We start from the raw sequence: 18,555 nt of genomic DNA, 5'->3' as shown, positions 1-18,555 counted from the left end.
TCTACTTCAAAGTCAAAATATCAAGAGAATAGTGTAAGGTTTGGAATGGATGACTACCACCTAACGGTTAGTTTTTGTAGACTCTCATACAAATTTTTCTGTCTTTTCCTCTGCGACAATGTCACTAGTTCGTTCAACCTTCGAAAAGCATTAGAGAGCCTAACATTTGCAGTGATCTGAACTCTTTCTCATATTGTGCTCGTCCTCGTATTGTCTTGGCCCTTACGGCACCCAAACCAGTTCATTGAGAAGCCCTTAAAAGAATTTTGTCATAGTTCACGGGAACAGAACAACAAAGAATTCATATTTAGTGGTGAAGACCAATTTAATACTCCAATCGCCTTCACAGCGAATGTCTATGAAGAAATGTAGCCACCAAACAATCCACTTCAGGGTACGTGCAGATTCTGAATAGGGATTATATTATAAGTGGAAGTGAGCAACAAAAATGCACATCACTTTCGGAGATAGACGGAGATCAGGTTTTTTCCAAAACATCATCTTGGTAATCGATGTATTGTTTATTAATACTTTTCATTGACATTATCTTTACATTCGTCATCCATCAGGAATTGGCTACGTTCTTGGTAAAAAACCAAGGAAAGACAGCAGTAAGGCTTTGCCAACTATTACTACACCTAAATCTCCTAAAACCATGTGAGATAGTATGCCTTTAACTGCGTAAATCCTTAAATAAAAGATTTTGAAATGTAAGTTAGGTTAAGAAGTTACCTGGTCCGTCACTGTGAGCAAACAAGGATTGGTAATTTGTTCATAAAACATATTTATAAATAATAAATATTTCTTTTTTGTGTGTGTTAACAGTAGAACCAATCCGATGCCATCCAGGCATTCATCCACTGTGCCATGTCGTAAGATAAAAAATGAAAATTACCGCCACCCCACGCCCTTCGAAAACAGTGTCCAGAATTAGCGCTTTCGCTTAAAGCACAATCAAATGGGGCTATGACGAGAACAACAAAACAGTTTTTTTTTAATTTTTACTTAAAACCAATGACTTATTAACAAATTTCTTCTACGACAAGTAAAAGGAACATGAAAAGCGTGAAAAACCACTGAAATTTCTGAAAAAAACTACAAATAAACTTGTGTCCCAATAAGGGACAACAGTTTCCGAAAAATTTCTCGTTTAGTCACTGGTAAAATGAAATAAAAAATACTGAATTACCTTTAAAAATATAAAAAGTTTATTGGCTTTGAAGTTACGAAAAAAAAAGTGAAAGAATGTAAATTAATTTTTTAAAAAAGCTGCGTGGATGAACCAGACTAGATTCTAAGTCCCTAAAGTATTTTTGCGTTATTTCTATGAAAATGATTCAAAAAACGGATAAATATCCTACATCAATCGATTTATTTTTGAATTCTGCGTCGATTGATGTAAAAATATTGAAAAAAAGTTTTTTTTTTTTCGAAAATATCTGTGTCCTAAATTAGCGTCGGCTGTCCCAAATTAGCAGGAATGGGGGTTTTTTCTGGTTTGTAATATTAGAATAATACTAGCATTTAATGGGACAGACTTGTACTTAATCTGTAGAACTTAACTTGCTCTACTGTTTGATATAATTATTTAATGGGTTTCTTCAATTTTACCTTAGAAATTTCCTGTGCCGTCCAGGTGTCAGCTAACAAATCGTACGCTGTTTAGGTTTTTCGCCCGCAAGCAAAACGCACAGATTTCAATTACCGTTTTCTCGAATATTGTTATGTTTTAAATTTTGCCCTTTTGATAAATTGCGTAACCCCCCTTTTAGTTTATAATTCGCCTATAAGATGTCCCAATAGAACCCCTATCAGTATACCATTCGTGATGCGACGAAATGTATGTTTTTTGTCCCAAATTAGCAGGAACCGGGCCTGTGTCCCAATTCGCTCTTTTACCTTACATCCCCTCCAACTATTAATTCTGCAGCAATGAGCACTGTCGTTGATAGTCTTACTGAAATTACCATGATGTTTTCAGCAATCAAAGTATGGTAACTTTTGGATATGTGTTTCATTAATGAAGATTGCTTTTGTTGGTTAACAGAGGACCCTTTAGTAGCTATATTACCTCCAACTGTTGATTTCACAGCTATGAATCGTGTCACACGGAATCTCGCTAAAAAATGATTATCCTGATGTTCCCAGTAAACAAGTTTCCTAATTTTCGCTTTGATTACTGTTTTCATTAATAAATTTGTTTTCGTTTTGTTGACAATTGAGCTACTAGCATTTTCTAAGGTAACTTCCGCACTAAAGCTTACCGTTGATTCAAATGATTGTATGAAATTCTAGGGGGTCGTTCAATTTACTGGTAATTTATTTCAGCTAGACTTAATTTTTAGACTTTTATCTTTATAGGATGTTGTTGTGGAAATGGCTGAATTACAAAAAACGAACAAGCTAATAATAACGAAAGAAAATACGTAAGATTCTGGGCCTAAAACTCTAACAGTGAAATCCAACCTGAAGTAAAGTAGCACTATCATAAAAATGTTGGTCGATATAAAAAAAAAAATTTCTTGGTACAGTAACAGCAAGTAGCAAGGGCATTTTTTAATAAACAGCTATATCAGCAAAAGCTAAGTTTTAAAAAGGAATGCGTTACGAATGCGCATTTCTAATTGACACTATATTGCTATTTATGAAAAGCCATGCAGCTTCCCATTCTATTAGAGAAAGTAATATACTTCCGCTTCCGAGTCCTGCGATGCAGCGCCATTTTTTAACATCGTCGGATCGTGCGTTTGGATTTAACGAAGACATACCTATATGCTTGCTTACGTAACTGTTTTGTTGTAAGTGTAATTTTAAAATTGTATAATAAAATGCACCTGTATCTTTCAAGCTGGGTTTTGTAAACATAATTTATTAAAACTTCGTCATTTAATATAAATGTGCAAAGGCTAAGTAGCAAAAGTTGTAAACTTTGAATTTAAATCAAGCGGGCATTGTGTGATGATGTAACAACCACCACCAGGTGGCAGGGTTTTTCGTCTCGCTGAAACGAAAGATGCATCCTCGCCTAGGGGCAGAATTTAACGTGGAGTGACCCAACTATATATATATATGGGCGCATTTTGGCGTCTACCTTTAGTTGAACTTTGTCAGTGAACTTGCGTTTTTGTGTCAACTGTCCGGTAGATGGCTTAACTAGGAAAACGTTTTGGCGACAAGGGGCGCATTTTGGCGTCTACTTTTAGTTCAACTTTTTTAGTGAACTTGTATTTTTGCGTCAACTGCCCGGTAGTTGCCCGGTGGTTCAACTAGGCGACCGTTTTGGCGACAACGCCAGTGGGAGGTTCAACTGAGACAGTTGAGTTTTTTCAACGGTGGTCCAGACCACCGTTGACCTTCAACTGAACTGCAACTCCTCCCCTTTCTCAACTGTAGCGATGAACTTCCATTTTGGCGTCAACTTTGACGAAAAGTTGAACTAAAAAGGTTCAACAAATGGTTGACGCCAAAATGCGCCCAAGGTCAGTGGGCAGTTCAACTGAAAAAGTTGAACTTCAACTCCTCCCCTTCTCAACTTTTTCGGTTCAGTTTCAGTTCGCTGAACTACCGTTTTAGCATTAACTTTCACTAAAAGTTTAACTAAAAAGGGTCAACAAAAGGCTGATGCCAAAATGCGCCCTTTGACTTTGACATTGCATATGTGTATATGCAATGTGGTTAGAACAGACTTCATGGTGCGGTGAGAACAGGCTCTATGCAAATGCCACCATACCCCTTTCCTCTTTGTTTCATATATTGGGAACATCACTACTTGATCTCAATTTTTGTGTGTGCGTCGTTCTCTATTTACAGTATGCGGCAAATCAATCAAAAATGATTTTTAAAAAAGAAAAAATTTAGATCAATCTTTTATAACTAATGAGACACAATGAATAAATAACCAGAAAAAATATATAAAATTGGGTTTATCAGAATTTTTTGTGGATTTTAAACATTTTTTGTACCCCAATAATTTGTCCCGCAACAGACTTCTTGTAGTTAACACAAAGAAGCATAGCTCAAGAGACGTGCTACTGGAGAACTGTTGTACTTGAATAAAATAGACATATGGGTGTCTGTCTCACACTAACCAACCAGTGTCAGATAAATAAAGATCTAATTTATCTCCTTGGGAAGGTATCATCGTTAGTAAAACTATAAGGTTCATTATTTGTGAACGAAGAAGTGCACGGAACCTTGTCTAGAAAAACAATTGAGGCTAGAATCCAGTCTACTGCAGGGTCTTCTCTGTCATCGTTGAAGGACGATTAGGCAAACTTGATTTTGAGATGGGAGAATAATGCTAATATGTAATTATCTTTAGTGAATTGATTAACAAATCTAAAGTAGGCAATATATCACACGGTCAGTAGGCAACAAATTTCAAATACTTGTTACTTCTACCTAAGTTTCCCAAGTAACTGGCTATGTATTGCGCTAAACCTTAAAACTTTTATCTATTATTTTATACATTAACTGCTTCTTGTTAATTTCGACGGAACATGGAACAAAAGACTGCTGCCTTCAATCTGAAGAACTTCCAAATAAATTGAAATGGACTGCATAACTGCAACAAATTCAGATATGTATTCAGGATCTTCTTCGTTAATAGTTAGGATGACAAGCTGTTCACATCAGCAAATCAGAAGTTTTTGATCAAAGTTGAGTACAACAACCAGTGCATCAAATAAAAAAGTCCACGTTATTGGATAAGGAGATGGGTGATAACCATCAATATAGTTAGGATCCGAACGAATTTTAGAGATGAAAGTTATACTTTACTATATAATTGAAAAAAAGATAATGGTACTAATATTCGTTTTGCCAGATTAGCAGCTTTAGTAGGCTGCTTCTGCCATACTTCTTCCATTCATCATTATCTCGTTTCAAATCTCAGTTGCAAAAAAACCCTTAAAAGACGAGTAGGATCTTAAAATAACCTTATATCTGTTACAAACAGACTTGCCGCGGCGGTCAATTTTCCGATTGCAATTGGTTATCAATTTTACCGATCATTTATGTCAGACATCTAATGCTGAAAATTCACACTGTTTAATTAATGTAGCATTTAACTTAAAGAATTCCATATTATACTGGTGTTCATTTTAAATTTTTCATAATGTTTTACCACAGCTAGTTATTTCAGAAATACAAATAAGTATTTAAATATTTTAAGTTTTACGTGTTGTGTATTTCGAACAAAAATTTAATTTGAAAACAAATCATCATTCATTGGCTACAGATGCATTTGTTTAAAAAAATAGCAACATCTCGAAGTGTTTGTAAGTTAATTTTAATCTATTAGCTGAATAAATTAAGCTACCCTGACTGAAGAGCTTCTCCACTGCTGCCGAAGGAGGAATGGTCACGTTATACCGCCTGGAAATAGGGATGTCGCATTATTTGTGAGAAATATTTTTCACAGCAGTATATATAATACTAGAAAAGCACTACTTACTTGTAAATAATTAAATAGCTGAATATTCGTTTAACTGCTCTAAATTATGACAGAACTTGAGATAATTATGTACTTCATCGTCAGTTTAGGGTTTATTCAATTTTACCTAATGGAGAAGAAGTTGGTCTTTTTTCTTTTTTAGTGGACTGGTCGGATCGAGATGATGATATCCCATCGCTGCTTTCCTCTGAACTGTAAAAAAATTAAATGATTATTTGACTTGTGTATTACATACATACAAAGTATTTAATGACTTACGAGTCAGACGTTTCCCCAACACCCTGTAAGCGTTGGTATTCGCACTCTAATATAGGTTCTGCTCTTCTCATTTTGCCATCACTTTCTAGCCACGATAGTTTGAACACCAGGTTTGAGACTGTAGCCAATCGCAGCTCATTATCGGAAAACATTTTCTCACATCTAAAAATAGTTTAAACAGTTATTATAATAAACAACTAGTAGGTTTAGGGATTAAATACCGAAAGTGAATTGAATCGAACAGGTTTGTTACTAAAGGCTGCTAGTGAACGATAGAAGGCATCGAATTGCCGGAGAAATAGGACCTGGAGAAATAGAACACGGAGATTTAAGGCTTCACAATAGAACCTGGAGGATCCGGAGAATTAGGACCGCATTTGCAACCACTTTTCTTTGGGTCGTTTTTCTCCATCTTGACGGTCCTATTTCTCCAGCACGAAGGTCCTGTTTCTCCACAATGGAGGTCCTATTTCTCCAGCATGGAGTTCCTATTTCTCCAACAGGAAAGCTTTGCTAACGTCAAGTGCAAAGCTTCCTTAAATTTCAGTGTAGTATATGATGTGTAATTAGGTAACCAATAGCTCCTTGGAATTGTGCGTAACGTGGAAAACTAGACACGAAGGACGTCAAAAATCATTCGCAAATGCGGGGAAAATGCGAGTTCATGCCAGAGATGTAGGTGGTCCTCTCAGAGTTAAGATGAGGTTATTAGTTCCTCTTTAACAAAAGCCATGCCGTAACTATTGAAATTTTACTCATAGATGTTCCTACGCAAGTTATACATTTCATTTTTGCTTGAACTATTTATTGCTTTGGTGAAAAGGAACATATAATCCTGAATCATCTGTACTTCAACTTTAGAAACCAGGCTTAAACGAAGACAAGCGCGATGGTGAACTGGAAGAGTAACATTTACAGAGACAATTCCATCAACGTTTAGCACAGGATCACCAAGGATTTCTTCTATTTAAAGTCATCTCTAGTAAATCATCTCTTATAACGTCCGCTTCGATACCGAGATATTCATCTTCTTCTTCTTGAATTAAGGAATCGTACTCCGCAATTGATGTTGCACTCTTTCTTGGAAACGCTTAGTGAAGTTTGAACCATTATCCGTTGTTGCGCCACGTAACTTGTCTTTCACTTTATACTTTTCCTGGATTGATTCAATCATGTTAGATAAAATGTCGAATGTGTGCCGTCCAAAGATACGGCGAGTAGGAAGACATGCACTTTTTCTCTTTAAGGTTTCGTAACTGAATCAGTGTATTGTCTCTCCAAGGTAAGACCTTCTCCTACAAGCCCAGGTATCTATATTAACTGCAGCATCAGTGCACAGTGAAAGAGCAGTTTGTAGTTGTAATTTTCTTTCTTCGAATTTTGTTTCCAACGTGTTGGTAAAGAACGTTCACCTACGTAATTGCAAATGCGGCGCCAAACTTGAAACAAGGGTTTTAAAACCAATCTTCTCCACAACATGCAAGAGCAAAACGTCTATATCAGGAAATTTTGTTTGAAAAAAACATAATCAGTGAACAACGTATTGCAGTACGTTTGTCAGGTGGATTACTAGTTTTAGTTGGAGTCTCGGAGTTTTCCTTCCATTTGCCCACGGCAGCTCTTCATTTTTCTTTCCTTTTCCATGTCTCCATTTTTCCATGTCCAAGCAAATTGTCGGGATCATAAGACTATAAACGTTTTAAAAAATTAATGAATGAAAATTGTATAGTTAAATGACTACATACCAAGTAGTGTCTTTTGGCATTAAATCTGGTATCGTTGAAAACTTAAGGGGTTTTGGTTTACTCAAAGAATTCAGTTGGCTTTTTCCAATTTTTTATTTCAATTTTATTTCCAAACTCCAATTTTTTTCATTAACCCTGGAAAAAAGTATTGCTAGTGAAGTCAAATAATTTATTATCATTTACTGCAGTAGCGTAAAGGTAGATATTTTTTGTAATTAGATGGCAAGAATAACAATTTATTGTTCAAAAGATAATACCTCGTATTTCCAGAAACACTTTCACTAGAGTCCACATTTTCAAACGAGCCACAATCTGATATTTTGAGTAGCTACAGCTCAATATTGTTATAGTAAGGAAAACATGTTAAAAAATATTCCAACAGTGTAGGCCTACACAATCCAAAAAAATTCATGCCTTGTTTGATGTACGCTTCATACTGTTCTCACGCTGATTTCTGAGAAAGGTTTCTTTGCAATCCTTGTATTGCTGTGATTCTTTGTGTGTCTATCGGGCAGAACACACACGCGTAATAGCACAAATGATAAGAATAGATTCAAGGGAGTAAATTATAATACAATATTACCTATCGGGCAGAACACACACGCGTAATAGGCACTACAAGTTTAGTTAAGTTACTACGTCAACTCAAAATTAGGTTAAACAGTAACCTAATTGCGATGCGCGTGGTGTGGCCCTCTATCTTAGTAATCGATATAGGTGACATATATTTATGAACAAAATACGGTCGCCAGACCATCCTCCTCCGTCCATCTTCTGTCTACTTAGGAAGATGGGACTCTTCGGCCTCTAGAAGGCAAATTTTCTCTATGGCGCGCACGTACGTCCCCTCCTTCGTGGAGACCTTGACGACGCGAACTAGACCGTCGTCTCCGGGAAATGTTTCTTCGACTCGTCCAATATTCCATTTTCCACGGGGAAGGTTTGGTTCCACTAGAAGAACGACGTCCCCCTTCTGGAAATTCCTCATTTTTGTTCTCCACTTCTTTCGTGCGATCAGGGAAGGAAGGTAGGATTTTCGCCACAGATCCCAGAAGAGATTCACTAACTTTTGCACGTAATGGAAATTCTCCCGCGGTAGGGCATCTGCGAACTCGCCGGCCGGTGAGTAGATGACAGGTGATCGGTTCATTAGATCGTTTGGAGTCAACGGCCTAACATCCACTGGATCCGAACTCACGTACGTGAGCGGGCGACTATTTAGCAAGCCAGCTACCTCAAACAGGACAGTGCGGAGTACACTATCCGTTGGATGGCGAAATTGCGACTTCTCAATCTCCAGAGCTCGGTAGAGGGCCTTCTTTGCTGACTTCACGAGACTTTCATGGGCGCCTCCGAAGTGAGGAGCTCTCGGTGGCTGGAAACTCCAATGTATTCGCCGTTTCTTGATGAAATCACTCAGCTCCCCCGGTTGTTGAATATTGGTAAGAAGCTCCCTTAATTCCCTTTCCGCCCCAACAAAATTGGTGCCATTGTCCGAATGCATAGATCTTGGCTGGTTGTAAATTCCGATGAACCTCCGTAGAACCAACAAGAATTGATCAGATGTCAGGTCGTCTGCTAAGTCGAGGAACACGGCTCTTGTAGTGAGGCACGTGAATAGCGCTCCATATCTCTTCAGGGTGCGATTTCTGTAATTACTCGTCTCCATCGGTCCGAAGTAATCCACAGCGGTATGCGTGAAAGGAGGGGCGAACATATCGAGCCTCTCCACCGGCAGCTCCGCCATCTGCTGAATTCCGGGTTTGACTCTCTCTTTCAGACACTCCAGACATTTCCTTTTCACTCGTTTCACGGCTTCCCGACCATCGACTATCCAAAAATGCTGTCTAATGTGGGCAAGTACGAAGTCCACGCCGAGGTGATGTAAGTTGCGATGGAAGGCCTCGATTATTCGTTCCGTTAGGGGGTGTTGTGACGGCAGTATGATTGGATGACGGTTGTCATAGGGTAATGCTGCCTTTCCAACGCGACCACCTAAACGAATAAGACCATCTGGGCTCATGAAAGGCGAAAGCGAGAGTAATTTGGAGTCATTTTTCAACGGCTGTAGTCTCTTCAACCGCCTCAGCTCCTCCACGAATGACTCCTCTTGACAAGCTTTCAGTAATTGCATATACCTCTCCTCCAGTTGAATAAGCGCTGGAATTTCACTGATATCAATCTTCACTGACTCCCAAGCATTTTCGGTGTTGATAGCGATGTGACACCGACTCTCGCGGGTGGACCGACCTTCCTCCGTCACTTTCATCCAAGGTAGATCCTGTGGCCAACAATCTTCGGTTTGGTACAGGAAGTCAGGACCCTTGACCCACGAATTTGGAATTTGATGGTCCGATTCGAGCGAGGACCGAGTGGCCACATCGCTACAGTTCAATTTTCCGGGTACGTATCTCCACTCCTCCGGCCTAGTCAAGGTTTGAATCTCACCGATCCGATGATCCACAAAAGGTTTGTAGTACGCCGCGTTTGACCGGATCCAATTCCGCACACATGAAGAATCCGTCCAGAATTTACGGCTCCTTATGGGTTCTCGAAGAGACTTGGAGACGAAATCAGCCAGCCGGGCTCCCAATAAAGCTGCCTGCAACTCCAATTTTGGAATAGAGATAGTTTTTTTAGGAGCTAGCTTTGTCTTTGCCATGATTAAGTTCAAGTTGGCTCCATCCGCATACTGGTTCCGGATATAGACCGCTGCCGCGAACGCCTCCTGGGATGCATCCGCAAAGGTGTGCAGCTCTGATCGACATATTTTTTCTCGATCCGGAAATAAACAGCGCGGGACCTCTAACTTATTCAATACTGCCAATGAAGTGATCCATCTCCTCCACCAATCCTTATCCTCGGGATCAACTTCGTCGCACCAATCCAGGCCGCGCGTTCCAAGCTCCCGCAGACGAATTTTGGCCTTAATTATTGTCGGTGCGGCTAGTCCTAGTGGATCGTACAGTCCGGCCACCTTCCTCGCCAATCCAGCTCGGGTAAACTCCACCTCACTTAACTCCGATAGGACGAAGGTCAGGACGTCTCGATTAGGCCTCCAACATGCGCCTAGAATTTTTGTGGAGTCGTCCGGAACTGATAGTGGATGGTCATCTTCTTTTTCCGACGGATCCACACCCATCGCCCTTAGAAAGTCAGGAGAATTTGAAAGCCATGTCTTAAAATGGAAGTCTCCCGCCGCCAGAATTTCTTTTACGCCAGTGGCCCGCTCAACTGCTAAATCCACATTCTTGGCTGAATCCAAGTAATCGTCCATGTACAGATTGTTGTGAACCGCGTCTGCCGCTTCTCCCCCGACACCGGAATCTGCGGCCGCCCTTCGTATCGTGTTGATTGCAATAAATGGAGAGCATCTGTCACCGAACGCCAGCCGATCCATTTGAAGAGTCTTGATTTCGGACGATCCATCCTCTCGCCACAGGAAACGGTGGTAACGGGCATCTTGTGGTCTCAATCGAATTCTACTAAACATCGCCTCGATGTCCGCAGTAAATGCAACTTCCGCTTCTCTAAACTTTATCAGCACAGATGGCAGCATATTCTGAAGTGTCGGTCCGGTCAGCATCGCATAATTCAAACACTTTCCTTGGAATTGGGCCGCTGAGTCGAACACTATTCTCAGCTTCCTCTCCGACGCCGACTTCTTGTAAACACCATGGTGGGCTAGGAAGTATTGCGCGCTGATCGGGTCACCTTCCTCTTCCACCTCGCTCACGTATCCCGCATCGATGTATTTCTTGAGCCATTTGGTACGCCGCCTTGAAGTCCGGATCTCGATCAAACCGTTTAAACAAATCATGTAAGCGGTAAAGCGCCAGCCTCTTGTTATCTGGAAGTGAAGGTTCTCCTTCCTTCCATGGTATTGGCACCTCATATCCTATTTCTAGCTTCCTGGTTCCCTCCTCGACAATCTTCACCGCCCTTTCGTCTTCGGGTGGCATCACAAGTCTTGGGGTTTCAGTGCCAAAATTCTCCGTTTCACAAAATCCTCGAAGCTCCTTCTCCAATGCGGCGTTGACTCGTAACGAATAGCTGCGCACGGCTCTAACAGTGTGGCTAGTTGGTGGTCTTCTTAACTTGCTTCCGATGACTCCACGAGCGTACCATCCGAATTGTGTTTTTACTGCACTCGGTTCTCCCTCTTCTCCGACCCTAGACTCGGTCGGGACGATGAGGTGGTAATGATCAACTCCAATCAACAAGTCCACCTGCCCTCCTGCTGATTTGATCGGTAGGGATTTGAGATGTTTCCAACGGGTCTTCAGTTTGTTCCAATCGACGTACGGAATGGGATCTGTTACCCTCGGCATCGTGGAAACCTTAATGGTGGTCTCCCCTCCTGTCAATAACCTAACGGTCAGGATTACTTCTTTGGATGTGTTGTAACAGCGGCTGACTCCCCCGATTCCTTTCATCTCTAATTTCTGATCCTCTCCATCTATTCCTAAACTCCGAATGAAGTCGCTTCTTGCCAGGGATGTGTTACTTCCTTCATCGATGAACAGATTGGCCCACACATACTCTCCTCGGGAATTTTGGACTCGTACATTCATCACCCCCATCGCAACCTCTTCCTGAAGTTCGTCTTTGGAGCATCTGGCTGATGCTCCCTTAGCTGCAGCTGGTTTGTCGTCATGATGTAGGAGATGGTGATGACGCCGGTTGCAACCGTTCACACCGCACTCTTTCCATTGGTTGCAGAATCTCACCGAATGATTGGCGCCTAAACAGTTGAAACACAATCGGTGGGTTTGGACAAACGTGAATCTTTCTCCAACCGCCAGCTTCTGAAACGCTGGGCAGTCAGTCAATCGATGTTGTCCTTTGCACTGATAACAAAAAGGAGTTCTCTTAATAGGCGAGTCTCCACCTGGTTTACCTTCTTTCTGAATCTGAATCGACGTTTGGTGCGATCGACCCTGGGTTCTATTCTTCTTTCCGGATTCTGCGCTTGATTCGGCGACGATCTCGTAGGCGTTTTGGTATGCCGCAGCTCGCTGGCATAGCCAATCAGCAAATTCTTCTAATGACCTCGTTTCGCTGGCCCCATACGGCTTCTTATCATTCCACGCAAGTCGGTCGGGCTGGGCCAACTTCCGGCAGATCTTTTCAATGATGTCTGGCTGCGCAGTCTCGCCTATCCTACTCAAGTCGAATAGATGGGCTCGCACTCGATCAGCAAATCGTTGGAATGCCGTTGCATTATTTCCTCTTTCCAGGCGCTCCAAAGCTTGTAAATGTGCCACCCTTAACACATCTCGTCTTCCAAATGATTGCTTCAATCTCTTCAGGGCCTCTTTGTAGGCCGGCTCTCCACCACCCAACGTCTTGACTGTCATTTGGCATTCTCCCGTCAGGTGTCCTTTCAGAATCGCCAATTTCTCCCCAGGGGACTTTGGGGTTTCATGCACTAATACTTTGAATAAATCAATCCAGCAGAACCAGTCAATTGGGTCCCCACCGTAGAATTCTAGATCTGCAGATTTAAACTTGGTCGACCGCTGTGTAGAGACTTCAACCCTATCTGCCAAATAATCTTCAATCCAGCCATCTGGTGCTTGGCTTTCTGCGGGTTGGCTAGGTGATAACGTTCGAAACCAATCTTCTACCTTTGTTCGCCCTCCAGCGCCATCTTCTACTGGGGAGCCTGGATGCCTCAACTTCCATTCGTCCACATCCAGGTTTTCTAGCTCCATTTCCACACGATCCAGCTCTTGTTTGGCCTGCTTGGCCCTTTCATTTGCCTGTTCAAATTCCAACTTCTTCCTCCTTTTCTCTTCATCCAACTCTTTCAATTTCTTCTCAGTTTCTGATAGTGGGCCCCTTTGGCTTGAACGAGAGCTTTTGACGCTTGCAGCCGATGATGCTGTTGATGAGGTGACGTCGTTCTGTGACACTCTGTAAGCTTTGATTGCGTCAGCAACGTCTGCTACCTTGCGTAAATACTTTAGCTGGGCTTGAAACTGTTTATCTGTGTCGTCCTCTGATGTACTATGTGCAATGAGTATTTCACTCAGTTGCTCATGTGTTGACAGCAAAGTTCTAATCTTCGTCAGCATTACCTTCAGGCTCCCAATAGAGCCGTTTGCATCTATAATGCTTTCGACTTCTCGGCAGATAGTTGTAATTCTTCTGCGAGTGACTGTCCTGTCACCCTCCAACTTAGCTAACACCTCAGGTGTCAAGGGATTAGCCACGTCGTAGGTTGGAATACTTGTTGCCATTATGCAATGTGGGTGTCGTTATCTTGAATTGATTTTCTTAAACTTCTCTCCGGTTCGAAGGACCAGTTGTTCTCACGCTGATTTCTGAGAAAGGTTTCTTTGCAATCCTTGTATTGCTGTGATTCTTTGTGTGTCTATCGGGCAGAACACACACGCGTAATAGCACAAATGATAAGAATAGATTCAAGGGAGTAAATTATAATACAATATTACCTTTCGGGCAGAACACACACGCGTAATAGGCACTACAAGTTTAGTTAAGTTACTACGTCAACTCAAAATTAGGTTAAACAGTAACCTAATTGCGATGCGCGTAGTGTGGCCCTCTATCTTAGTAATCGATATAGGTGACATATATTTATGAACAAAATACGGTCGCCAGACCACATACTGTTATGTCATTTGTTCGACAAAAGGAACAATCGCTAAGTAACACAGTATTGATAAGAGCAAAACCTACAGTAACCAAGATAGTTACAGTAAGTTTATCTTAAAAAATCATTAGTTATGAGTAATACCTCATATGATATATATTATAAGCTGTTTTAGTCCCTTTTCACGGCCTATTAATAACATTCAATTGAAGATATAGGACAGTAAAACCATAGGTTTGGAATTGTTGCAGACTGTCGTGCATGGAGTGTAACAGAGAGAGAAAATGAGAATGATGATGGTTGTGGATGAATGAAGAAAAGATGACGTGAGAAAAGAAACGCTTTATTTCTGGGTTGACGAGGGAGAAAACAAAAAGGTGGCTTGATTTGCGGAGAAAAAAGACAGACTGACACACAACAAAGGGGCAACGGACCAATTTCGAGATGAAAACTTTAGACAACTTGTCTGGGGTGTACTTGACTAATACTGACCCTCCCCACCCACAAAAAGGGAAAAAGAAACCACCAAAAAAAAGGGGGCCACTAAATTTTTAGGCCCCTGCCCCCTACTGCCCTGCCCGCGAGGGCAGCACCGCGGGTGACAGCGGGACCCACCGTTACAACAGGTGCAATGGTAACAAAAGTAAACTTCAAACGTGGAAGCGATGAACATCGACGAACTTCAATGGCTTGGAAGATCCTTGTACGCCACATGGAACCTGGTGATGGTCCTGCGTGTTGCAAAGCGTACAACGTCTGGGGTGAGGGCAACCAGAAATCCTGGTGTGTCCGGTGACGGCGGTCGGGATAAAACACCCGAAGCACCTCCGCTGAGCAAAGAGAAGCTACAATCGATCTTGGTTGGTGAGGAGCATAAACTCCTCACATTCCAAAACCTTCTTTTTGCACGGCGTTGCTCTCGAGACGTGGGACTTTAGGAAACATATGATGTTTGGGGTGTGCAGCGGAATGATGAACGTGGGACTCTGGTGTGGCGACCGGCGTGGGTACCGGAGCCTCAGCCGCCTTTTCTCGATCCTTGTAGAGGAGAGACCCGATGTACCCCACTTATCAGGGTCTCTCGCTCGGTCTTGACGTGCACGTACATGTTTACAAGGTCTTGTTGCATCTGGTTGTATTCCTTGTCGAGACGAAGGATTGCATTTTGACACAAGGAAACCTTGTCAACGAGTTCCTTTTTAGCGTTTAAAATGTCTTCCATTGTTTCTTTGAGGTTGGCCACACATTCTTGCTCCTGTTCCCTACTCACTTCAAGTTTTTCCTTCACGGATGCGACTGATGGAGGTGGATACTTGGTCATGGCAATTACGTTGGCTTTAGGAGTTCACAGGGAGCACGTTTCACTAGATGAAGTTAGGTCGACTGAATGCCATCTGCTAGCAGGGTAGGCTAAGCAGTTTTCAGTTCTTTGGTACTACGAAACAGCAGGCGACTTGACTTCTGCCCTTTGCCTCCATATTTGAACTTGAATATAGGTAGCGTTGAACTTAGTGAATCCTCCACTAGGGTTTGAGTTGCGATTTTCCTATGTTGTTTACATTTGTGTGTTGCCATTACATGATTTTGTTTGTTACATTTACAATTTTGAGTTTGCGAGGGGAGACTTTGACTGTAGCTCCATTACAAGCCGTATTTACATTTTTACAGTATTAAAGTCGACCGTTTACGCTGTTGAAGATTCCGTTTTTTCTTCTTTTGCGTAAACATCTTGTTCTTTTGCCGCAACCATGATACATAATTTGGCCACCAGTCGAATACATGGTCTTGGATGGTTGCTGAGCTTCACTTTTACTACTCGAACAACATTATCCGTAGTACTGGGAATAACTTCAAGCACTTTACCCATCGGCCACATCGGCCACGCAAGGTATTCGGTTCGATTACAAGCACCAGATACCCAAACGGTGATGTTAGGCCTACTTTCTTGCCATTTTCTTCTTTCTGCTAAGTGTGGAACGTATTCACGTAGCCATCTATTCCAAAAGTGCTGGAGGATGGCTTGGTTTTGCAGAAGCTGCTTGGTAGTGACGTTCATGTTTTCCACGTCGGCCAGCTGGAAGGGCAAGTACGGCCGATCCCCACCGTATAAGAAATGGTAAGCGTTAAAGGGTCCGGATCTTCCGGATCCATGCTCAAGTGCGTTAACGGCCGGGCGTTAACAGAGCTGCCACTTCAACAACGATAATACGTAACACTTCGTCCATGACTAGGCAATTACCTATGCTGGTTTTCATTGCCCGCTTGCAGGATTGTACGATCCTTTCCCACACACCACCGAAGTGGGGCCCATGGGGTGGAGAGAAGTGCAACTCTATTTGTTGACAAGCCATTACAGTCTGAAGTTCTTCGTGGTTACGGGCGAGTTCTTCCAAGGCTTGTCACAACTCCTGCTCTGCGGCAACAAAGTTTGTTCCATTGTCACTGTTCACAACCTTCGGTTTTCCGCGTAGGCTCCAAAACGAGAGAAACAGAGTAGAAACTCCTCCATACTGAGCCCGTTGGCTACTTCCAGGTGAACTGCCCGTGTCGTCAAGCACGTGAATAGACTAACCCAGCGTTTCTCATGCCGTCTACCTCTTCTACCAAATCGTACAGCCAAGGGTCCAAAGTAATCGATCCCTGTGTACGTGAACGCGGGCAGATGGGGTGTTAAACGATGGATTGGTAGTGAAGACATCAGCGGAGGGCTAGGCTTCGACGACGTGCACTTACAATGCCAGCAATTGTTGATTACGGATTTTACCACCTTGCGTCCAGAAAGTATCCAATAGCGGGAACAGAGGTCAGTCAGCAATCTCTCTGTCTTGACGTGCATGTGTCTAACGTGATAATCCCAGATTATCCTTCTTGTTAAAGATTGAGTCGCTGGTAGGAGTATGCGGTGCTTAGCTGCGTAGTCTATTGGCGCATGAAGTATACGTCCGCCTATTCGCAACTGTCCAACGTCATCCAAGAAAGGCTTGAAGGTGCGAAGCTTTGATCTGAGTGGCAATTCCAGATTCTTGCGAAGGGCGTAGAATTCTTCAGCAAAGGCCAATTCCTGCGCGCGTATGATGCATATTGTCAACGACGTTACCATTTCTTCTACCGTTAAGTCTCCAACCACGGGTTTTTCTTCACGTAGTTTTGCTCTAACATTGTTGGCAAATCTTAGACTCCAGGACATCACTCGTTGCATTTTCAGCAGGCTGGAAAAACGTACGACACATCGATCGATGAAGTGGTTTTCATCTTCCGTTTTGACTGCCAAGACACGAACCACGTTTACATGCCGTTCTTCTGGCTCCGTAATTTCGTCCCAAATGTACCATTCTGAAGGGTCTAGGTTCAGGAACGGAGGTTCTCTGTGAAAGTTGACCAACTCGTTGACATCCTTTGGGTCAATACCCCTACTGCAGTTGTCCGCTGGGTTTGATTCTCCCGCAACATGGCGCCATTCTCGACGACCCGAGTTCCGAAGTATTTTTCCGATGCGGTTGTTGACGAAGACTTCAAATGGGCAGGTGTTGGAATGGATCCACCGCAGCACCGATTGTGAGTCCCTGTCTAAAGTCACAAGTCACTGGTCGATATCCAGTTCACGACAAATCGTGAGGGCGAAGTTAAGACCTTCTACTGCAGCTTGTAGCTCTAAACGTGGGATAGTGATCCCTTTCACCGGCGTAACGTGTATTTTTGACATAACGAAAGACACGTTGATAGACTGATCTTCGAATACAGTGCGGAAATAGGCTACTGCTCCGTACCCTTCGGAGCTTGCATCCGTGAAGACGTGGAGGTGCTGTTGAGTCCAACGTCCTCGTTTGAAACGGAAGCATCTCGGAACCGAAAGAAACTTCAAATTTTCAAGAGGATCATACCAGCAATAAGAACGTTGACTCAACGGTTTCGGGTAAAACATCGTCCTAACCAATCCGTTCTTCCTTTGTCCAAATGTCTTGGAGAAAAGACTTCATTATGAAGACAACAGGTGCGACAAGTCCCAGCGGGTCGTAGACACTAGAGAGGATGCTTAGGAAGTCTCGCTTAGTGAGGGTCTCGTTGTTCGATGGCTTCCGAATCTTGAACGTCAGCATATCTCTCTCACTGTCGCACATTACTCCAAGCGTTCTTTCGACGGGGAGTTTCTCCATGTCCAGATAAAGGGTTGGTGAAGTGAGGCCGAATATTCGTAACGGTGCTATCACCATTCTCGATGATGACGTCAATTTGATCAAGTTGAACCCGCCTAGCTGAAGAAGGGATTTCATTTGGCGGAACCGTTTGATGGCCTCGTCTTCAGAGTCGAAGGAGTCGAGGTAAATGTCGACGTAGAAATTCCGTCAAACACTATCAGCTACGTCTCGAAACTGGTTGCGGTGGTCATCGGTCGTCCTGTTGAGGGTGAAAATGCAGCTCGTCGGAGATGATATCGCTCCAAAAAGGTGAATCTGGTACGTTTACGGGGCTGAAGTATA

General features: G+C 42.5%; 1 protein-coding gene across 1 annotated transcript; it reads right to left on the bottom strand.

Moving 5' to 3' along the window:
- Positions 1–5,547: 5,547 nt before the first annotated feature.
- LOC130702705 (uncharacterized) lies at positions 5,548–13,703 on the bottom strand. The gene is made up of 4 exons (XM_057524322.1): positions 11,299–13,703; positions 8,526–11,237; positions 5,714–5,875; positions 5,548–5,647 (listed from the first exon to the last, which is right to left on the bottom strand). The coding sequence occupies exons 1-4, from the start codon at positions 13,701–13,703 to the stop codon at positions 5,548–5,550; spliced, it is 5,379 nt and encodes a 1,792-aa protein (XP_057380305.1).
- Between the last annotated feature and the right edge of the window lie 4,852 nt (positions 13,704–18,555).

The sequence above is a fragment of the Daphnia carinata genome, chromosome 1 (assembly GCF_022539665.2).
Source record: "Daphnia carinata strain CSIRO-1 chromosome 1, CSIRO_AGI_Dcar_HiC_V3, whole genome shotgun sequence".
NCBI lineage: Eukaryota > Metazoa > Arthropoda > Branchiopoda > Diplostraca > Daphniidae > Daphnia > Daphnia carinata.
The sequence above is the reverse complement of the archived record's forward strand: the minus strand, read 5'-3'. Positions and strand labels throughout refer to the sequence as shown.